This window comes from Maylandia zebra, linkage group LG1 (assembly GCF_041146795.1).
Source record: "Maylandia zebra isolate NMK-2024a linkage group LG1, Mzebra_GT3a, whole genome shotgun sequence".
Lineage (NCBI taxonomy): Eukaryota > Metazoa > Chordata > Actinopteri > Cichliformes > Cichlidae > Maylandia > Maylandia zebra.
In genome coordinates, this window is record NC_135167.1 from 21,647,789 (window position 1) to 21,668,376 (window position 20,588).

The 20,588-nt window shown below is 39.6% G+C and overlaps 1 protein-coding gene across 1 annotated transcript; it reads right to left on the minus strand.

The window, feature by feature from the left end:
* Nucleotides 1–178: 178 nt before the first annotated feature.
* ext2 (exostosin glycosyltransferase 2) lies at nt 179–19,788 on the minus strand. The gene is made up of 15 exons (XM_004543204.4): nt 19,629–19,788; nt 18,825–19,166; nt 18,513–18,736; nt 17,800–17,889; nt 15,490–15,606; nt 15,203–15,398; nt 14,916–15,055; nt 14,743–14,836; nt 10,005–10,136; nt 5,918–6,107; nt 3,861–4,027; nt 3,071–3,214; nt 2,433–2,561; nt 1,747–1,829; nt 179–1,395 (listed from the first exon to the last, which is right to left on the minus strand). Exons 2-15 carry the CDS (start codon nt 19,137–19,139, stop codon nt 1,257–1,259), a joined length of 2,160 nt encoding a protein of 719 aa, XP_004543261.2. The 5' UTR covers nt 19,140–19,166; nt 19,629–19,788; the 3' UTR covers nt 179–1,256.
* Between the last annotated feature and the right edge of the window lie 800 nt (nt 19,789–20,588).

Here is a 20,588-nt window from a genome sequence, read left to right on the forward strand (position 1 = left end):
ATTAACAACAGGTGACAGCCTGGAGGGAACAGTGGATCGGCCGTGTCACGGAGGGGCTGATCTGGACAGTCACAGATTACAGCGCGAGGCAGACGTTAAAGAGGAAAGTGTCTTTCCTCATCTTCTTTCCCACCTCTCTTGAACATCGAGGAAAATAAAAAACAAAACAAAACTGTGGTACATGGTTGTGCAGGGTTTTATTTGTATTACAAAGTCACATATATACAGTTAAATGCATAAACCCCAGTCGAAAAAAATATGAAAACAACGGGAAAGGGAAATTTAAAACAAACAAACAAAACCATCTTAAAAGACCGCACTGCTCTCAGATTTGCTGCCTTAATGATGCAACTGGAGAAATTAGTGACAAAAAAGGTCAAAAAGTGAAACATACACAATAGGTTAGATTAAAAAAAACAAAACAGGAAAAACAAACAAACCGTTTATGTCTGTTTTGAAAAATGTGGATTTGTCAACCAGTCTTCTATTCTAATGTAGTGTTCATAGACAATTCATGAACTGACTTAGTAGATGCTTTAATAAGCATCACAGTTTTCTTACATTTCTACGCATAAATACAAAGAAAGGCTCGCTCAGGCGGTATAAAATTACAGTTGCAGTGAAATGCTCCAGTAGCTCGACATGCCTTTTTCCAAATCGCCTACTCACTCTAAATCTTAGATTTACGGTGCCAGCTTTTTCCCAAGGTCCGCTCTGACTGCATAAAGCACTGTACATCATGAATAAAGTGTACACGGATGTGTCCTTGAATCGTTTTGATATTTATCGTGTTAACTTTAACATTTATTACTCTTTCTGTGTTGTACAGTTTTAAGAATAATGTCCGATGTCAGCTTTTTGGAAAGAAGGAAAAACATAGAAGAGAAAGTTTGTGTTGGAGAATCATAAATTATACAGCACTGCTGCAAAATACAAATATATACACTGTATACACTGAATCGAGAGTAGCTGGAGCCCAAAGCAACCAGCTCCAAAACGGTAACAGTGAGGGACCAAAAACCTGGAGTCAGTCGGCCTTGTCCGTCAAACGTCAGACTACTTCACAGCCACCTCAGATTTTGGTTTAACTCTGATTTAAAATATAAACCTGATGTCATTAAATTCAAGGTAAAAACAAAAATCACTTGAACTGAGAGGGGACATGAGCACATCCCGCTTCAGTCAGAAAACAGTGTTGGTTATGCGTGTTTGAGTGCTGAGGCTGTGATGGGGTCCAAACATCCTCTGCTGGCTGGTCAGAGGCTGCCGATGTTGGGGAAGCTCTTCAGCTTCTCTGGGAAGTCATCTTTATAGAGCACCGGGTCTGCGCGATGTTCCACCACTTTCAGAGGCATCGTCCCGAAAACTGAGGCAAACTTGTTGATGCACTCAGATCTACAGAGCGGGAGACATTTTATCAACAAGCATGATAAAACCATTCATATAGCATCTGACCCTTAATAGACTCAATACTGAGATTGGGTACATTAAGGTCACTTACATTATTTTGACATTTTATGCAATTGCTACATGAAGGTTTTTATAATGTTTGTTTTTGGACATTGGCTACTTTTTCACTTATTTTTAGTCTTTGTACAAAATTATTTTCTTGGTTTTTTTTAGACTGTTAGAAAACAAACAGTGCAATAAACACACTCTACTACTGATGTTCTGAAATTGCACCAAACTAAAATGATCTGAGGGAATTTCAGCTGCTCTTTTGTTGATCATTTGGAAAACAAATACCTCTCCACCATGTGTGTCTGATCCAGCGACAGTCCATCTATGGCAGTACATTCAGGGCACTTGAACTTCTTCCTTGGAGTCACCTAAACAGAAGCACAGTTACAGTCACACCAGTGATATTTGCTCACTTCAGGGTTTGTTAAGGCTCAGCATCCTAAACAGGAGCAGTTTGGTCAAATGAAGCAAGTCTTTGACATCCAAAGAGAACTTTTGTTGCAGACAGTGTGAAGAATTACTTTTTAATTCTTATCGGCAGGACATTTCCTTCCCTTGACTTTTGTCATGAACATGTGAACATTTGAATGTACGTGTGTAGAAGGAAGGGGAAGACAGATATTCTTGGTCAAAGAGGGTAAGTTAAGGAACCTGTTGGAGATGTTATGGGAGGTAGGACCAGAGGTGCAGGTGTAAGAAAGTGTGCAGAGTGTGCATAAGCCCTAGTGAGCTTAGAAAAACACACTGGGAGGGGGAGTGTCAGTGAGTGACTCCCAGATAAGGGAGGTTAAGGTCGGGCTTTAGCTCAGGGCCCCTGCACCTGGACAGAGTTGGGGTGATGGGGAGGGGGAGAGGCTGTGATGTTGAAGGGTGAGAGCTGATCAGACCCAGAGATGCTGGTCTGCTGTGTCAGGCTACAGACTCCCCACGCAAACTTTTAACACCCAGACCAGACAGAGCCATGAACATACCTTTATGGGGGCTTTGCCAGTGATGTTGGCCACCAGGAAATTCATGGCAATATCTTCACAGTTCATGTGAGCATCCACCCAGTTCTTGATGTCTCCCGGCATCTTGTATGTGTACAAATAGTTGAAGTACTGAAAAGAAAGAAAAGAGCGGACAGTTTAACATAGTGAACCAGCATCATGTAAGGAGAACTATTGTTTTTCTAATTTCCTTTAAACTCAATGCACAAATGCCTTTCAAAGACTAGCTTTTTGCATTACTGTGAAGCAAAAGTACCATCAGTACCTTCAATACTTCGTTTACATCAATGCACTACTGATGCTGTGGTCTAATCTAAGATGAGCTTCACACATTTTCACTGACAAATTGCTAGTGTAGAAAATAGTTGCAGCAATACAAAAACATAGCAATGCTGGGACCACGAGGGCACAAATTCCAAAATTGACTTGCGACCCAAAGTCTATGCTTTATCATCTTCCCACAGAAATTACCCCAACTTTTGCTGAACTGTTACATACTTCTTGTGAAGTCTTAAACATGCTGAAACATGGGCTCATTTTTCCAACGAAAACAAACGCGACATGTATAAAAACGGCAAATTAAAGCTCAACTTGTTTTCAAGCAACCTGTCTCAGATCACCTTGTGGTAGAAGGCAGCTCCAGTTAGAACCATGGAGACCTCATTGGTCCACTCCGACTCATACTTCCACTTTCCCATTTCATGGTCCCAGAGGTGCAGCCGCCCGGGGTAGCCCACCAGCCTGTCTGGAAACTCCCTCCAAACCTGGAAAGAGCAGAAGAGAAGACAGATCGTCTAACACTCAGCTAACGCGAACAGAGATAAGAATTAAGGACTTGCATTAAAAAATGAAATATTCAGAACAAATTTCAAATTGAAGTTTTAATCTTACATCCGTGTCTGATGCTTTTCCAAAAACAATTACTCAAAGTCAAAAACTTGGAAAACAAAGAGAACGCTTTCAGAAAGAAACTGATTCATGACAAGCTGAATATTTCAACAGGCTGCTGGCTCAACACCAGCAGTCAATCTGACCTCCCTCTATAAGCAGAGTCACCAACAGTGAAACTCCTCCTCTATACGGCCTGTAATTCAGCGTAATTACCCTTTAACTGAGCATAATTTTATTAAATGGTTTTTAAATGGATTCAGGTGAGTGTGCATGGCTAAAAAGAGCTGGACAGGTATGTGAGTATGGAAAGCATCAGCTCCAGACCTGTTATTGTTCTTCACACATCAAACACATTAAACAGGCCGTCAAATCCCCAACCACTAGAGAATAAACACTGTAATCTCACTCAATGACTTTAAACTCTGGGATCAACTTGAAGTGGTTCCCTGCAATACCTGCCATCAGGGAGATGACTGGAAAGTATGGCCAAGGTTAAATTCTTCTTTTGTTTTTCCTCACCTCGTAGCCAAACTGCAGTTCATCAGATGTTAGCATGATGATGTCATCATCGATCGCTAGCACAGCTTCGGTCTCGATCTCGTCATAGGGGAAGAAACGGTTGCTCAGTTTGTTCTCTTTGGTTCGCACGACTTTGAGTGGGACGCTGATCTTCGGCCAAAGAGTTTCTATCAATGGTGAAAAAACAAAACATTTTTATTTTATTTTTTTTAAACAGAAAGAAAAATTCCAAAATTGTACTTTTAAAGACAAACATTGCTGAGTTCACGTTATGTGATAATGAGTTGGCTATATTTGGTGTCACTGAATAATCAAATTAAATGACTGCAAATAAAAATGAGATGTATGTGGAAGACATTTAGGGGTTGAAAATGATTAGAAAAAAATCAGTGTGTGAAGATATCATTTACCCCTGAAAGAGGTTTTGAAATCTTTGCTGGCAGTGGAAAAATAGCGCTGTGGGAGCTTAACTTCCCTCACTGACTCATATCGCTATACTAACCTCAAGCACATGCAAATCTAACCACACTACGATTCTTCAGGAGGCAGACCAACAGGGGAGCATTTCAAAGATCTTGGGCAGTGTCCATGGCACGGACTATGGCACAGACAGATCACACAGAATGTGTTCCCCCATTAATGGAGTAACTGAGGCCTGGAAGCCCATGAGAGGAGCTCCAGGTCCTCCTAACCAAGTCTGAGGTCTCCTGTCAAAAGCTATTGTCAAAAATAAGCTGAGTTTAATGCCCTGAGTTTCTTTTTTCACACTCTCTTTGGATCTGTCATCAGTTTTTTTTCTGTTTTTTTCCTCCAGGCTTATAAACAAGACAATAAAAGTCAAAAGATTATTTGCTATAAAACAAATTACTGCTAAAAATAGATGTAATGCTGGATTGTGTATAAAAAAACCCCCAAAATTAAAAAAAAAAAGAAGGGTGGAGCAAAAACAGTAAGCCATTAACACATCAAATCTAGGCTAGGTGTGAATGGGGAAGAAATTTGCCTTCATAGTGGGTTGTGCCCCATAAGTCTGACCCATCAATGGCCCCTTGTTAAGTCTAATAGGACACAAAGGCTCCATCAAACCAGGCGCCGCTGATGCCTCTAATGAAAAGGCAACTAACAGCACTTCAAAGCCATTCACTACTTGAGTACATTAGCCAACTCTTACAGCAGAAAGACAGACTTAATTCTCGGAATAAAACACCTTCATCTGAATTAAGGTGTCGGTGGGATAAGGACCTAACCATTTTATACTTAACTGCCTAATAAGGGTAAATAATTATAGGGCACCGTGCCATAAATAACCACTAATAAGACCTCACTATCAAAAATCTGTAAAGAACTAATGATGATAAATAGCCTGAGAGAAAAGCAGAAAAAGTTAAACAGAGTTAGTTGGTACCAACCAAATCCTAATAACAGGTTCTTTTTTTATTAGCACCAACACATTTATTTACTCTACGTGTGACTGTGACTGGAGCGCTGAGCAATCAGTAAATTAGTAGCTAGGTGATCTGCATATCATTAATACACTTCTCTTTTTAGGGGCAGTGTTTTGCCAGTCCGCTCTACTTTTTTTATTTATTTATTTAAAAACCCTCTGTGCAACCAGAGAGCATGAAACCGTTTGTGGGGAGATGAGTTTTGGCTGCTCTCTCCATTATCATTTATCTGTTGTACAGAAGACATTTATTGCTCAGGCACACAGGCCAAGAGACCAATCAATAATATCCTGTGATTGCAGACTGGTCCTGACCAGTTGGTGAGTGACTGCTGGCTGTCGCTGGGTGAAACTGGTTGAAAAGCAGGAAGCAAGAATATGGTATCACAATAGAAGTGCAGTTGAGGGCTGTTGTGGTTGTGACTGGTAATTTAGGGCAGAAGTAAATATCAGAAACCCCTCTCAATTGAACACAAAATTTAACAAGAATACCAATCACAGTCTCTTCTACAAGATTGCTTCCATTACCTAGCTAGTTTGGTTTGACCCAGTAAACTTCAAAGTGGGTATAGGCTTCTGAAAAGTTTCATGACCTTGAATGTTTTCCACTCACCCTCAGGAGGACTCTTGTTCTGGTTATTCCACACCACCAGCAGTTTAGCTAAGCTAGGCACCTTGGAGATTTCCGTGATGACCCGGAAAAGACTCTCAACACGATCGTAGGTTAGCACCACTGCTGTGAATCCAGGAGCCCTCGGTGGGATGAGTGGTAAGAACAGGGGGCTGTTTACACTGGACCACTTCTGTACAAGAAAGGCGACAAAGAAAGACATAAGCTTTTAATGCCTGGAGCATCTTTTTCAATTCTTTATCATTCACTCTTTTTGTCCTTTCCAAGCAAAGCCACTGTAGCGCTAGTCTCATGAATTCTGTGTCAAACCAGTCTGTCATGGTTTCCATGATTGAATGCCCAATAACAGGGCTTTAGTGGTGAGTGAGGTCACTTTTTATAATGGAGCAAGAATCGTCCAACAGTGTGTCAAAGGGCCTAGCAGAGGCTGAGTATTTAAAGCCAAAAGCTTCCAGTGACAGTGCCAAGTAAACCCTACAGAAGCAGTAGCACAGAAGGACAAGAAAGGAGTTGGAAATTGAGACAGGTGTCCAACCTCTCGTGCCTACTAATCTTGTGATGCTATTGTGACAAGTGAGACTAAGGTAGGAAAATGTAGGAGAAAGTGGGCTGGACAGGGAGGACGGGATGGGATGGAACAGTCATAAAAATGAAAAGAATTTCCCAGTTGCGAGTAGCGGCCATCTAAAGTCAGTGTGGAACGTAATCCTGGATGTAAATCCGTTAGTTAGATTAAAAAAAACAAACTCACCTCCAAAAGAAATTGTGATGGTGTGCACAAAGTAAATAAGAACAGAATGCAGTCCTCAGTAAACTGCTTAAAACTATTTCTAAAAGTACAAATACAATACATGGAGTGGGATTATCATTTAAATCTATGCTCCTTTTGAACTTACTGAAACCAGTCTCAAAAAACAAGTTGTTTCTAAAGGGTGTTTTTATAGGGGAAATAAAACCAAACCATATCTTCCACTTAACAAGCGTGCGCTACTGCCAAATATAAGAATATAAGACCTTCAGGGCACCCTTGATAAACTTCATCAAAAGCTCCAAAAAAAGTTCCACTGTGTTTGAGCACAGCAAAGAGAGCGCATCTAACACAGTAAATCTGTGGTCTGTTTGAAGTACATATAAACCCCGTTTCTTCTCTGGTCCCAGGTGGCCACAGTGTGATTATGTGGCTGCTTCCACAGCATCAACACAAGTCTGTCAACAGAGACACGGCCACTGCCTTTTACACAACATCACTCACTCCATCACAATTAGAGAAAAAAAAAAAAAAAGCACTTTACTGGCAAGTGGAAACTTCACTGTGGTCGTTGTCACATTGTCAAATAAAAAGAGGGGGAAACAATTAAACTAACACATATAGGCAGCACAGTTGCATGAAAACAGACTAAAAGACACTGAGAGCAGTTTAGTCATTTGTCAAACAGAAAAGATTCGATAAAAGAAAGCCACAGCTCGAATATCAACCATCAAATAGTGGTAGGAGTCATTTTGCTTTTATACTAAACATTTAAACTAAGAAGAAGAATTTTATTTGGTTGTTTGAACTGCTTAGGTGGTTATTCTCTAATCTTAGACATCAGGACATCTGAGAACTGCTACACAACTTCTGTTAGCATGTCATTACTTGAGTTACTTGTAGCATTTTTTTCTCATCCAAGGAATTTAATCATTTTCTGATGGGCCCAAAACTGTATTTTTAAATATTTAACTTCTCTTTATACACATGTGATGGACTTGTTGATTATTTACACACTGGTTCAACCATTTAAAAAGTCCTAGGAATCCTTCTGAGGCACTACTTCGTGCATTCATGTCAGTTTTTAACTAAAGCATTGTTAGTATTAGATCTTAGTGTCCTCATTGTCATCGAGCTGTGTTGCCATGTACTGCATTACACTGTGGGTTAGGGCTGGGTCATATCATACCATTCACGGTAATACCGGTATAATGTTGGGCAACAATAAGAAAAGGAAATATCGCGATAGAATTTGGGTAAAACGTGCATGCGCAGTGCCTTTGTTTACATGCGCACATGGCCGTGATGGAGAATGAGAAGGGTGAAAGCGGATCGTTGAATGAAACTGATGAATCAGAACTGGTTTGTAAAAATGCTGCAACTTCAGTGGTGTGGAACTGGTTTAGCTTTCATTCATCAGATACACAACAAAGCAGTATTTTTGGTAGAGCATGTAAAGTATTTTGTCTAGTGTCAATTATATCACCAGTTATATCGTTATTGCAAATTTTCAAATGTATATCATGATAAATATTTTTGGTCATATCGCCCTGCTCTACTGTGGGATATTTAAGATGGTGTATTGACCGGTGACCAGATACTTAAACTTTCTCCCAAGAATAGCATGCACTTCATGTACTACTCAGTTAACTTATAAAAAACAAAACCTTACTTTAGCATATAAAATACTATTCAATGACATTTCACACACAGCCTTCAGTATGTCGTTCAAAGTCAGCACTTTGACCTCATAGCAGTTCTTTTCTTTCATATTTAACTTTTTTTTAAAGAAGTAATGCCCAAATACTCAAAGATTGTACTCTAACTTTAAGAAAAAACAAGAAAAAGACTTTCCTATGCCCAGGTCCCAATCACCACAAAAACCTAAACTGTGGCAAATTATAAAGTCTGAGATGCCTCAGTTCTTGTAATGTAAAAACCTTACAAGTATGCCCCCTTCCTACAAATCCCAAACAAAAAGCAGCTTGTCCCTTATTCTGAAACCCCCTCTCCAAAGGCACCAGCAGTCCTGGGCAATGTGCTTTCAATTACCACCAAAAGACTAGGGGAAGAGAGGGGGAAAATGTCTGCCTGATGTATTTAGTGCTGTGTGCAAGTTCTCCTCACCATCCATTCACAGAATTCATACAGACAACACTTTATCTCCCATTTCAGGCAGGTTAATCTAAAGACCTGTCCTGTGACACCGTCAACACCCTCTGGGTTGGGACAAACTTTGAGACCAGAGTAATTCTGATGGGATGGACTGGTGGCTTAGATGTTAATACGAAACATTTTGACACAAGAGGCAAATGTCAAGTGAAGCTGTTTTGTGAAGCGAGCTGGTTTAGAGTGAAGTCGTGGTTGAGAGTGAACAGCTGGATAACCAGTTCATCCTGAAATACTATACGGACTTAAGCAGAACTGGAAAGGGAGTCCCCCCCACCAAAAAACCCCCTCAAAGTGTTGACTGTTTACATCCACGCATCCTGATTGCAAGTGCCACCTCTAATCTTGGCATTTTAGTGGATCTACTTAAAATGTGGTACTTGTAGACATCTGACAGATCCAAGGCCATTATTATGCATCTACACACAAGCTGACATGCACACGCCTCTACACCACAGGCGGAGGATGGAGGAGACTCTAGATCAGACCGAGCTGATTAACAACTCCTGAGAGATGGTCGCCCCAGCCAAGATGTCGGCAGCCACAAACTCTTATAACCACAGGGATGCTAAGCACACACATGCACACACACAGAGACCATTCTTTCACATCCAGCGTTCTCGCTACAAACACAATGACTCAGGCGTACGGGAACTTAGTTTTCACCACAATGGAGGCATCCTCTGAGCGCAGAACTGCTGACACAAACTGGCTCCCTCAAAGCTATCTGGGTGTATACCAAACTGTGAAGCGCTGCATCTGTGGTATTTCAGAAAGAGGGAAGGCATCTACTGTCACTCTACTAAAGAGGCTTTGATTTATAAGGCACAGGAGAGTGGGAAAGCTTATGTGGTACTGTGAGCGTGTGTACAGCCAAAGCTCTATTTTGGACGAGTGTCACTCAGATGTCTTCAACAACAACAAAAAAAAAAAACTTCTAGGAATACAACTGAGCAGCTCAGCACATAATAGCCAAGGACTTTATAGGTTATACAGATGTTTGCTGCAAAAGAAATGAAAAAAAAAAAAAAAAAAAAAGCAACAGCACAAAACTAAAAGATAATAATAGAACATTAAATAACCTGTTTGGTGACTAAAAGTTACAAACATTTGCAATATGCATGTCAATGTCAAGTGTAGACAGTTACATACCACCACAGGTGGATTGTTCCACTGCTCATAAGTACGCGCAGCATATGGGTAGATGCGATCGTTGATGATCTGGAGAGTTGTCAAGCCAATAGCCTTCATGGAGCTGAAGTAGGCCTCCCAGAACCAGCGTGCCTGTAGACAAATGACACAAAACTACTTAAAACTGGAAACAGGCAAGCCAGAGTAAAAACACGACATGCCTAGGGTCAGTGCATTCACATTCAGTGTTACGTATATTCTTTCGTCTCATGTAGCTCAGGAGGTAGAGCAGGTCATCTACTAAACAGAAGGTCAATGGCTTGATCCCTGGATGATCCAGTCTACATTCCAAAGTATCCTTGGACAAGATACTAAACCCAAGATGTTCGCCGATGCTTTCATTGGAAAATTAATGTTTGATAGAACGCACTCAGATGTAATAAAGACGTGCTTTTATGAGGAGGTGAATGAGAAAGCATTCTGAATGCTCAACTAGAACAGAAAAGCACTATCCAAGAACCAGTGCATTTAACTTTAGCAACATATCTTACGTAAATATTATTTAAAAAAATGCTGCAAATAGATATAAGATAAATCAGTGCATATAAAAAAAAATATATATTTTCACAGCAGAACTGTAAATCTAGAACTACTAACTTTAAGATAAATATGTTATTTCACTGGCCACATGAAATGATATTATGTCCTCCAAAAAATTTTTTTTATTCTCATATTAACCTACAGAGTGGAGCAGTTATAAAAAAATAACACCAGAGTGTTGTCATAACTATAAAATCCAGATATTCCCTGGCCCACATCTTTGAAGACAATTTTGCAGCCCTCTCCAACGTCTTTGTCCTTCAACGACTCTTCTTTTGAAGCCCAATGAAATCTCTTTTGACTGCGTCTGTTTTCCTTCAACACATCTCTGCTTTGACTTTATGATAAGTGAACTCTTAACCCATATCTTAATGCTACAGCAACGGACTCTGGAATCTCCAAGTGCTCTCATTCACCATTGACTTCACATAGTTTTTGTGTTTTTGTCAATATTGGAAGCATGGAAGTCATCTATGTGTTAAATTTCTATAATCATGAAAATTGCTTCAAGATCCGACTGTTATGAAACTTCAAGGGACAGTGCCATGTTACACTTATATGACTCCACCCAATCTGAATTACTGATAGTTTTGGGGTGAAGGATGTAAATATCTTAGAGTCTGCCCTCCTAATGGATGCGTCCATGAGCATTACTGCATTTTGTGGATGCTCTATGTTAAACAAAGAGCTTGTTAACACATAACCATGAGACATTTCCCTAAATCGCCAATGTCGATGTCATGAGATGAAAGATTGGAGATGTAGAACAACAAAAAGAGACTATATTTTTACAGAGGAGCTGAGGAGAATCCAAAAAGACTTTCTAATCTCAAGGGGGAATCCCAACGGTCCATAAATCAGCCAGTGATGAAAGTTTCTTTTCCGACCGGGAGGAGGCAAAAAGCAAACTGTGCTGGCCTGAGGGCCCATTCCCCTCCCCTCCACCCTCTCCCAGCGCCTGGAGGAATTTTTATGAGCAGGGAAGAACAGACATCATTGCAAGAGAGAAGAGAAACCCTTTCTACGTCTTCCAACTGGAGCAGTAACCGTGCAGCAAGTCTATAGTCTATACTTGGTCCCTGTTGGTTCTACTGCTTAAAACAAAAAGTACAGCAGTACAAATACGTCCAACCAAATAATCCATAAGCTGAACAAAAATTACTTCTCCAATCATTTTTTTAAAAATACTGGTGTAATGTAAATTTTAACTATGAGGCCGCTGCAAATGGTGAAAAATAATTCATGTATGATGTAACAGTAATCTGATGTAATGGCTGGTTTAAAATACTCCCCAGCAGCTCCTGCTTTTTTGTTGTTTATAATCATTAAAATGTCAAAGCAGTGCACAATAACAGTTAAGCTGACGGTATTCTGCATGGCTTTGTTTAAATCAGCTGTAGCTCTCAAGTGCCTGACACATGAATTAACCTGTAAACCAGAATTGGCAGTCACTGAGTTGTGTACAGACATAGGCAGTCATTAGTGTTTTTGATATAATCAAAAACAGCAGTGAAACCTGAAGTCTGTTCAAATCACGCTTACCGGGAAAACCTTTCCATTCCAGTTTCATCAGCAGGTTTGTGTGGCTCCAAAACATTTTGTAGTGTAACAAAGAAGCACACAATGCGGTGATTCCCATTTTCCTTTGTTTAACCTGTGTTTTCATGTTTTATTTAACCTTAAACTGCGAAGTTTATATAACTCCTGGGTTTGTGTTTAGGAAAGAAAACAGGAATCTGTTGGAGCACCTCAGCTGAGATTAAATTTGCAACTCAATTGGTAAAATTAACAACCTGCTACTAAATTTAATGGGCAACAAATAAATGACCAAAAAAAGCCAGTGAAGCCACTGTCATTGTTCTGACTGCTCAGTTCTGAATGAAGGCTTGCATGTAAGAAGAAGACTACAGGAATACCTATACAGTGAGACTATTGCAAGTTGGGACAATAGGCAGGGTCAGCAAACTAGAAACAGTCTAAGGAAAAGATGAGGAGTAAGTTTAACTTAAACTCACTGGCAGTAACTCCCTCCATCTCTCTTATGTATTCTAATTTAATGACAGAATTGATTTATTTGATCTATGTGTCCTATTTTGAGGGTATGACCCAAAGAAAACAACGGGAGTAAATACACAAACACTGGCTCTGGAGTGGCCTCAATTGAGCACTGTTAACATCTCACAGCTGTTTAGTATGTGGCCTTTTTAAATGTGACCTAATTTGATGCAATTACATCATCTCAAATTTGAAAATGAGTTCTGCAGCTTCAACCAAGTCCGCTGGCTACTAATAGAGGCTCAACAGTATTAACAGTATAAACAAAAGTAGCTTATCTTAGTCCGATTTGTTTTCTCATCAAATCTCCCTCTTTCCCGATTTCCTTTCTTGTTTGGAAACCCCACCCCACGCAATATGACAATTACTACAAATCACGCCACCTAAGATTTACACACTCTGAAATCAAGGGTTGCTGAGCCCTCTGCTGGCAGATCTAACAAAATACATTATCTCAAAAGTTTAAATGGACCCACTGAGTTTTCCCTTTACAACAATGAAAGTTTATATTAAACAGCACCTAAGTTCCACATATCGAGGTCAGTGTATGTTTAATTAACCTATGAACCTTTCTAACTTCAAACTGGTTGCTTGTTGTCAGACCAAGTTTTAGTTAACTTTTAGCTTTGTATGATGTCAACAAGCGAGGACATCCTTCATATCTCTGGCTGTCACTTCAGAAATCTCACTCATCTGCTTTTCTTCCTGTTTGGGAGGAGGGACCAATCAGAAGGAAGTAGGATTAAAATCAGGGTGATCCTAAAGGGAGAGGAACTAATATGTCTGGATAGCAGATTAACTGAAGGGCTGCAACAAAGCCCAGTTTAGGGTACATGAACTTATTTTGAACTGCAGTAGAGCTCACAATAAAAGTATGGAGCTGGAAATCAGCGCAACAGGTCCCTTTCAAGCTCTGTTATACATGTGCTTTAAAAAAAAAATCAGCATGAACTTTACTCTATGGTTTATGTAGAACAATGTCCAGTACTCTTATTTGGGAATAATCTGGATAATCGTACATTAAGCAAAAGTGCCCCAGTGACCTATAATAAAAGTTCACATCCTTGTTAATTTTGGCACTTAGCCACTGTGGCTGTGAATGCTAATACATCTCAAAACTATGATGTTCCCATTCTGATAAATAAGGTTTGTGTTTTTAGTTGTTGTTTTTTTAACATGGGAATGTACCATGGTGCACTTAACAAATACAAACAGAAGGATATTAGAAACATGCTTTATCTAGCATTTTTCCTGAACATTAAAGTAAAATTCTGTCTTAAAATGACTTCTTTCAGTCTGATAAATGATCTAAATCATGATAAAAAAGAATTTGGTAAGAGAAATGTATCAGAAAAAAAACCCTCAAGTGGTGATCAGTTTGATCCATCTGTACACCATCAGAGAAGGCAAAAGAGTACTTCTGTGACCAGTGAATAAAAAATATCAGATGCTTCCATGGTAGCTGTGAGATGTCCACAGCATAGTACCACACCCCCGAGAAAAACCTAGCAACCTGACAAGCAAACCATGTTTTAGAGTATATCTGGCGTAATCCAACACCAACCCCATCTTTGAGCCCTTGGCCTAAAACGCCTGTTTGGCCAGTATAATTGGTAAATGGACTTGGGTTGATACAAGTGAATGAGGAGCAGCTGAACTGGTGCACCTCTCTCGTGGCTGCTTTCACTTTTGTTTATTGTGGCTCAATGCACATAGCAAATGGAAAGCGAATGAGCCGTCTCTGTCCATTTCATTCAAGCTAGAATCAACATAAAGTCCTCAGAGAGCCTTTTAAAAATCTAGCCTAAGCAAAGAAGGAAACTCACAAAAAGGAAGACTGCCAGCCAAATTTCTGTCTTTTGCACATGACATAAAATTTGTTTTGGTTTTCAAGGGCTTGATTGGTTGGCCGGCTGGTTAAGGACCAGGTTCATCTCAGACATGACATGCAAGTGCTGTAAAACCCAGCGACTAGCATGTCAATCCGACATGGTGGATATCTGATTGACATCTAAATGTATGGTGCAAACCAAATATAAACTGCAACCAAATGTTCTTTAGTTTTGCAGAAGTTTGCTGAGAGATGTTAAACACTGTCTTGTACCTGTCTCTGCATTTCTTCAACCTGTCGGTGAGGGATACTCTTCAGGATTGTGTACATCTCTGACAGCTTCTCCTCAGGAATAACAACAGATGCCCTGTGCAGAAACAAAAGCATTAAATATGACAGGCTTTCAAACGATTTATTTTTCCACTGTATTAAGATGTAGGGCAGACCTTTTCCAGTCAAGTACTTCAGAGAACGGCAGAATGTAGGAGTCAGCCAGAATGACGGGAACACAGCCAGCCTGTAGCACATCACTGAGGGCAGCCTGACCCAAACGTGCCCCCCTCAAGACCACACAGAATGACGACTCCTGCAGAGAAATGTTGGGAACAAACTATTAATTACAAGGAAAAAACTTTAACTGCATTCTGAACATGAATAAATTAAATAGATTTTAAATGAGTGCACTTAACGAGAAAAATATGACTCTTTGAGTGCAGATTGTTATGTTTCCCACCTGCAGGATCTGTGGGTAGTCGTACACCTGCCCTTTGTAGCATCGTTTTCGTGCAGAGGCAGCACCCTGAGAGAGGTTGCTACACTTGTCCAGAAGAAGGAGGGCTTCTCCATTTTCTTCCTTCAATCGCTCCAGTTCAGCTCTGTACTCTCGGTGAATAGCAGTTTGTGAAGAAAGAATAAAGTAGTGCCGAGGCCTGGGTGGAGTCAGAAGATATGGAAACCAGTTATTAGAGAAGATAAATTAGGAAATGATTTTAATTTAGTCAATGTGTGACATGTGTTTACCCAGGTTGTCTCTCAGGCAGGTCAACATCTGCAGAAAGGGGGCTATAAACTGGAATGCTCACATCATAACCTTGTCTGTAGGTCCATGTAGAAAAACCACCTCCAGCCAGCAATGCTCTGAAACAAACAGATCTGGGTTGTAGCAATGTTTCCAGAAAAGAGGAACCTTAACACGCTCAACACAAATTCACTCATTCAAATTTACATTTTGTTAACAGCAATGCCGATTTGCTTGTGGTTATATTCTTAAACAGTTCCCAATGATATGGATTCTGTACTAAGTTCGTGGTTTCACTTTTCTATAAAGTGAAACCATGCTGACATGCACACCTGGTTCTGATGAGGCTCCATGCCAAATACACTGTGGATGAGCACAGGAAATTCCTTACAGCTAAGATAGTGTTCAGTGTCTCAAACGTGGTAATAAACCAAATTTGGCCCGCAGCCTACTTACATTTGGCCCGCGAAGCCATACCAAATTACTATCAGAGCTGTAATTTGTATTATACAGCTATATATTAGCTGTATAATACAGCTAATATATATATTAGCTGTATTATACAGCTAATATATATATATATTGTTTAGTATTAAGCTTTGCTTGTTTCATATTCAGTTTTTCAGCAAAACGTGTTTGAGTCCATAAGAAAAGATTCATTGTTATATCTGGAGGAATAAATATATTTCAATAAATATTAACGTTAGCCCGCGACTTTGTTCCAGTTTTGAATTTTGGCCCACTGTGTATTTGAGTTTGACACCCCTGCCTTAAAGGGTCTGGAAAACATGTTCTCTCTTACCTGCTTGTAAGTAGATCTTTCATCTGCATCAAAATATCACTCTTAACAATTTGTGAATGACTGCAGTTTTGATAAATACTTGTTTGAACTTTGATAATTTCTGCACAAAAACTGATTAACATTGTTTTCTAGTTGAATGCATTTTTACCTCCAAGCAGGAGGCTGTTGGACAACATAAAAGCTTATTTATCATATTTCTAGACAGCTTTTAAGCTGTACCAGTACAACCTCAGCTGATGAGGATTAATTAATGGAATTAATGAACAAAGACTATGGAAGTCTCAAAGCTTTGATCTAAATATGAGCATCTCGTTTACTATTATCAGTCATTAATATAATCAGTTCCATTGCTAGGGATGGGTATCGAGAACCGGTTCGCACTGTTTCAATTCCTTGGAATTGTTTGCCATTTTTGCAAACGATTCCCTTATCGATTCCAGTCGCCCCGAATGACGTCACCACATTGCGGAGCGTCATTTACCTGGCAGGAAACACGGCGCCTAAGCGGCTCAAACGCTCAAAAGTTTGATTATACTTTACGAGAACGGATGACAACAGGGCAACTTGCAATACTTGCAAAGTAGATATTTCATTTAAGGGAAGAAACACTACGAATATGCAAAAGCATTTGCTCACAAAACACACGATGACCTTAAATGAATGTCGTGTTTTTAATTCCGCTCCGGACTCGTGAATCTCAACCCAGCAGCAGCATTAACGTTTGCACGTCCTCTCCCGTTAATGCGGCAGGTAAATAATCAACTAACAGTGCATATTTTGTTTGCGCGATCTGCCTTATTACAAAACCTGCCATTACTGTGCATTTAGGTGACCATGATGAGAGAGAGAGTCTGGCTCAGATGCTGGCAGTTCTTGCTGCAGTCCACCGGTAGCGTCTCCTTTCAGGCCAGGATAGACGAATGTCACCGAGCAGTGACTAAGTTTGTGGTCAAAGGCTTGCACCCATTTGCCACAGCAGATGCCCCCGATGTTTGGTAAGAGAATGTGTTTAATTGTAGGCAGGAACATTACAGGATATTCTTGTGTAATTGCTACTGAATAATTTATGTTATACTTTGTTATTGCTACAGAAGAATATTTATTTTATTATTTTACATTTACAATTTTTTTTCCTGGGGACCCTGTGACACCCCATTGAAGAGCCGTAGGCTGTGGATCGCTTAAGATCTCACTGTTAGGTTTGTAAGGCCATGTTACTCCTAAATTTCTGTCTTGTTCAAAGAGAAGATATAAAACAAAGTTCTAAGCTATTCGCTGTTCTCCTTTTTAAAAAAGAATCGATAAGAGAATCGATAAAAAATCGAATCGTTAAACAGAATCGAAAATGGAATCTGAATCGTGAAAATCGTATCAATACCCATCCCTATCCATTGCATTAGTTAAACATACAATACTACGATGCTGTAAATTCAAATCATGTTTTTTTTTTTTTATTTCTCAGTGACTTCAATCACAGCAAAGTAATTATGTTAAGATGTGTTCCATTTACCTGTCTCTGGGCACATCCAAGGCAGTGTTGTAGTCAGGAGGGCCTCCAGGTAACATGTTGAAAAGCAGATGATTCATCCCTTTGTCCCATCTAACAAAACATCATCATCAAGATCAGAGCTGTAACAACTTCTCACTTTGAAGATTATTTGAACAATGGAAAACTGACTGAAGTTTTTCTAATTACCTGAATAAATAACTGCTCATTTTAAAAAGAAAAGCCTTATTTGACTTTAAGCTGTTACCATTTAGTAGTTTTAAGAAGTTCAAAATTTATCAATGTATTATTTGGTATCAAAAAATACTGGTTAAACAGAATATTGCGCATATTTAAGAGACAATATGTGAATCTTTTACAGATTAAAAACTACCAAAACAGTTAAACTCCAATACATGTTTAAAATCAGAGGCATCACAACAGAGACCTATTGTGATGAAATAAGGCTGAAATTAAATCTATTATAGTATTTTACAGCAGTACAAAGTATAACTTTGGGAGGGAAGGGGATTTTTGAGACCTTAATTTTGGGGAAAGTCAGCAATTTAAACATTTTTTTTTAATCAATTTTGATTTGTTATTCCACACGTGGAGTTTTGGTGTCCTGATCACCACTGAAACTGCAGTAATGTAAATTTAGACAATATTTCAAAGTAATTACCAGGAGGCGTTTCAGACTTTTTTTGAGGATCTGAATTAAAATAAAAACCGAGTACCTGGGTAACATTGCCAGAGCCTGGGCTGTCTCTCTTATACGGAGGGAGTTCTGATTTAGTACATCAATAGATGGAATGAAAAGGCAAGCCCTTGTAACATCGTCTGTGTAAAAGTCACTGTCAGAGATGGCACTAAGCAGATCATTGTATTCTCGAGACAGGCCGGTGCTGCTGATGGGGACCCCCAATTCATCTACAAACCTCTGCAGAGGGTAGATATAAACCTGCAAGCACAATTTCAACAGTTGTTCGTGACTTCTACGTAAGAAAATTGAGTGTCTGTGTGTGGGGAGTGTTTCCAGGTAGCATTACCTTGATTCTATTCTTAGGGTTGTAGCCACACCTGTATACATCAAAGCAGGTGTGCATGCGACAGCTCAGGTCACCCCTCTCAGGTATGGGACTGGAGACGGGAAGTCTGATCAGAGGTGCGTCGTGAACACTGCGCTTGTCGAGGGTCCAATCAGCTGTGGACTCAATGGAGTGCGGCCAAAACTGAAACATCCCTGTGGCGATTAGTCCAAGCAGCACCACAGAAAACAGGGTGATGTAGTAGATGCGGTGCTTGGTTTTCATCCGAGGGATGAGAGCAGGGCCCCGCGAGCTGTATTTCCCAGAGGTATACATGTCTGACACCTCTTCGTTAACCAGCCGCTGTAAACACAGGTTTCGGATCAATGGCAACTCCAGGAAGTGTTCAGACAACACGAAGCACACTAGGCATCAGTTTAAAAACCAGTCTTCTGTCGCGTGATTGGCAAAAATCACTAGTTTATATGCCGATTTCAATGCATTTGCTGCCAATGACTCGAAGCTAGATAACGGGAATGTTACCACTATCAGGGTGATGCCACCAAACCACAATGTCCATGATAGCAACCATAACATAAAAAGCGAGTGAGAGAGAAAAGGTCGTTAAACAAACGCCAAATTTGCAGAAATTAGCTAAGAAACTATCTTTCCTAACAGCAGCTAACGTAACCCACTAGTAAGCTACACTAGCTCTGTAAACATTCATGCTAACCGAGTTTACTAACATTAATAGGTGTTTCAGCCATTAGAAACCGACCAGAAAAGGAGTAAATGCCTAACAATAAACGTATATGGTCTACCTACCGAGATGTCGTTAGTCGGAGAGGGGAGTTTGGTCTTAAATCATGGCAACATTTAGAGAACAGACTGCACATATGCATACAGTGCTAACCTAGCTTTGAGCTAGCAGCTAACACCCCTAGGTAATCTTTCCGTGACTTGCGGAAGTTCTTCTTCTTCTTTGCTTCCTCAGAGTACCCAGAAGAGACGTGCTTTGCTTCTCTCTGGCGGAATTGGAAGTATAAGAACACATTTTACTAATATCAAAGGTTGAGACCTCTGATATTATTTAAGAAAATAATAATAATGATGATAGTTTAAAAAAAACAAAGTCAATTCAAAATTTACTACCATGTGCTTTCACTGGCCCCTTATAGTGAGTGCTCAGATTTCATGCTTAACAAACTAACATAATAAAACTGCACAACAAAATTTAATAGAATTTTTTTAATTGGTTGAAAAACGTTCTTGCTGCTAGTGCGTTAAAATATGTTAAATCTTATCTATAATTTTAGCCAGAAACATATGAAGATTAGTCCCACTTTACCTGACGGAATTAAAGTGGGATAAATAATAATAATAATAAAAAAAGCCAAGTTAATGAATTAAGAAGCTAAAAACAGCAATGGTTTGTTATTTTTGTCATGGCAAATTACACAAATACATATAACTATGTAGAAATATGGAAGATTTGGCATGCTTTAGGTTAATTAATGTAGAAGTGGATAAAAAGCAGATAAAAAAAGGAAGGGTGATTGGTATAGATGAAAAACCCATGGAAGTATGGAGATGTTAGGAAAAAAGTGAGTGGACTTTTTTAACACAGTCTTGAGTGACAGGATCCCTGAGGAATGGAGAAGTGTACTGATAATGATTTTTCTAGAACAAAGGTGATAGCTTAATGTTGAAAAAGGGTATGAGGGGTGGCAGAAGGATAGCAGAAAGAGTGAGAGCGAAGGCTTACAAGATGATAGTGAGACCTGC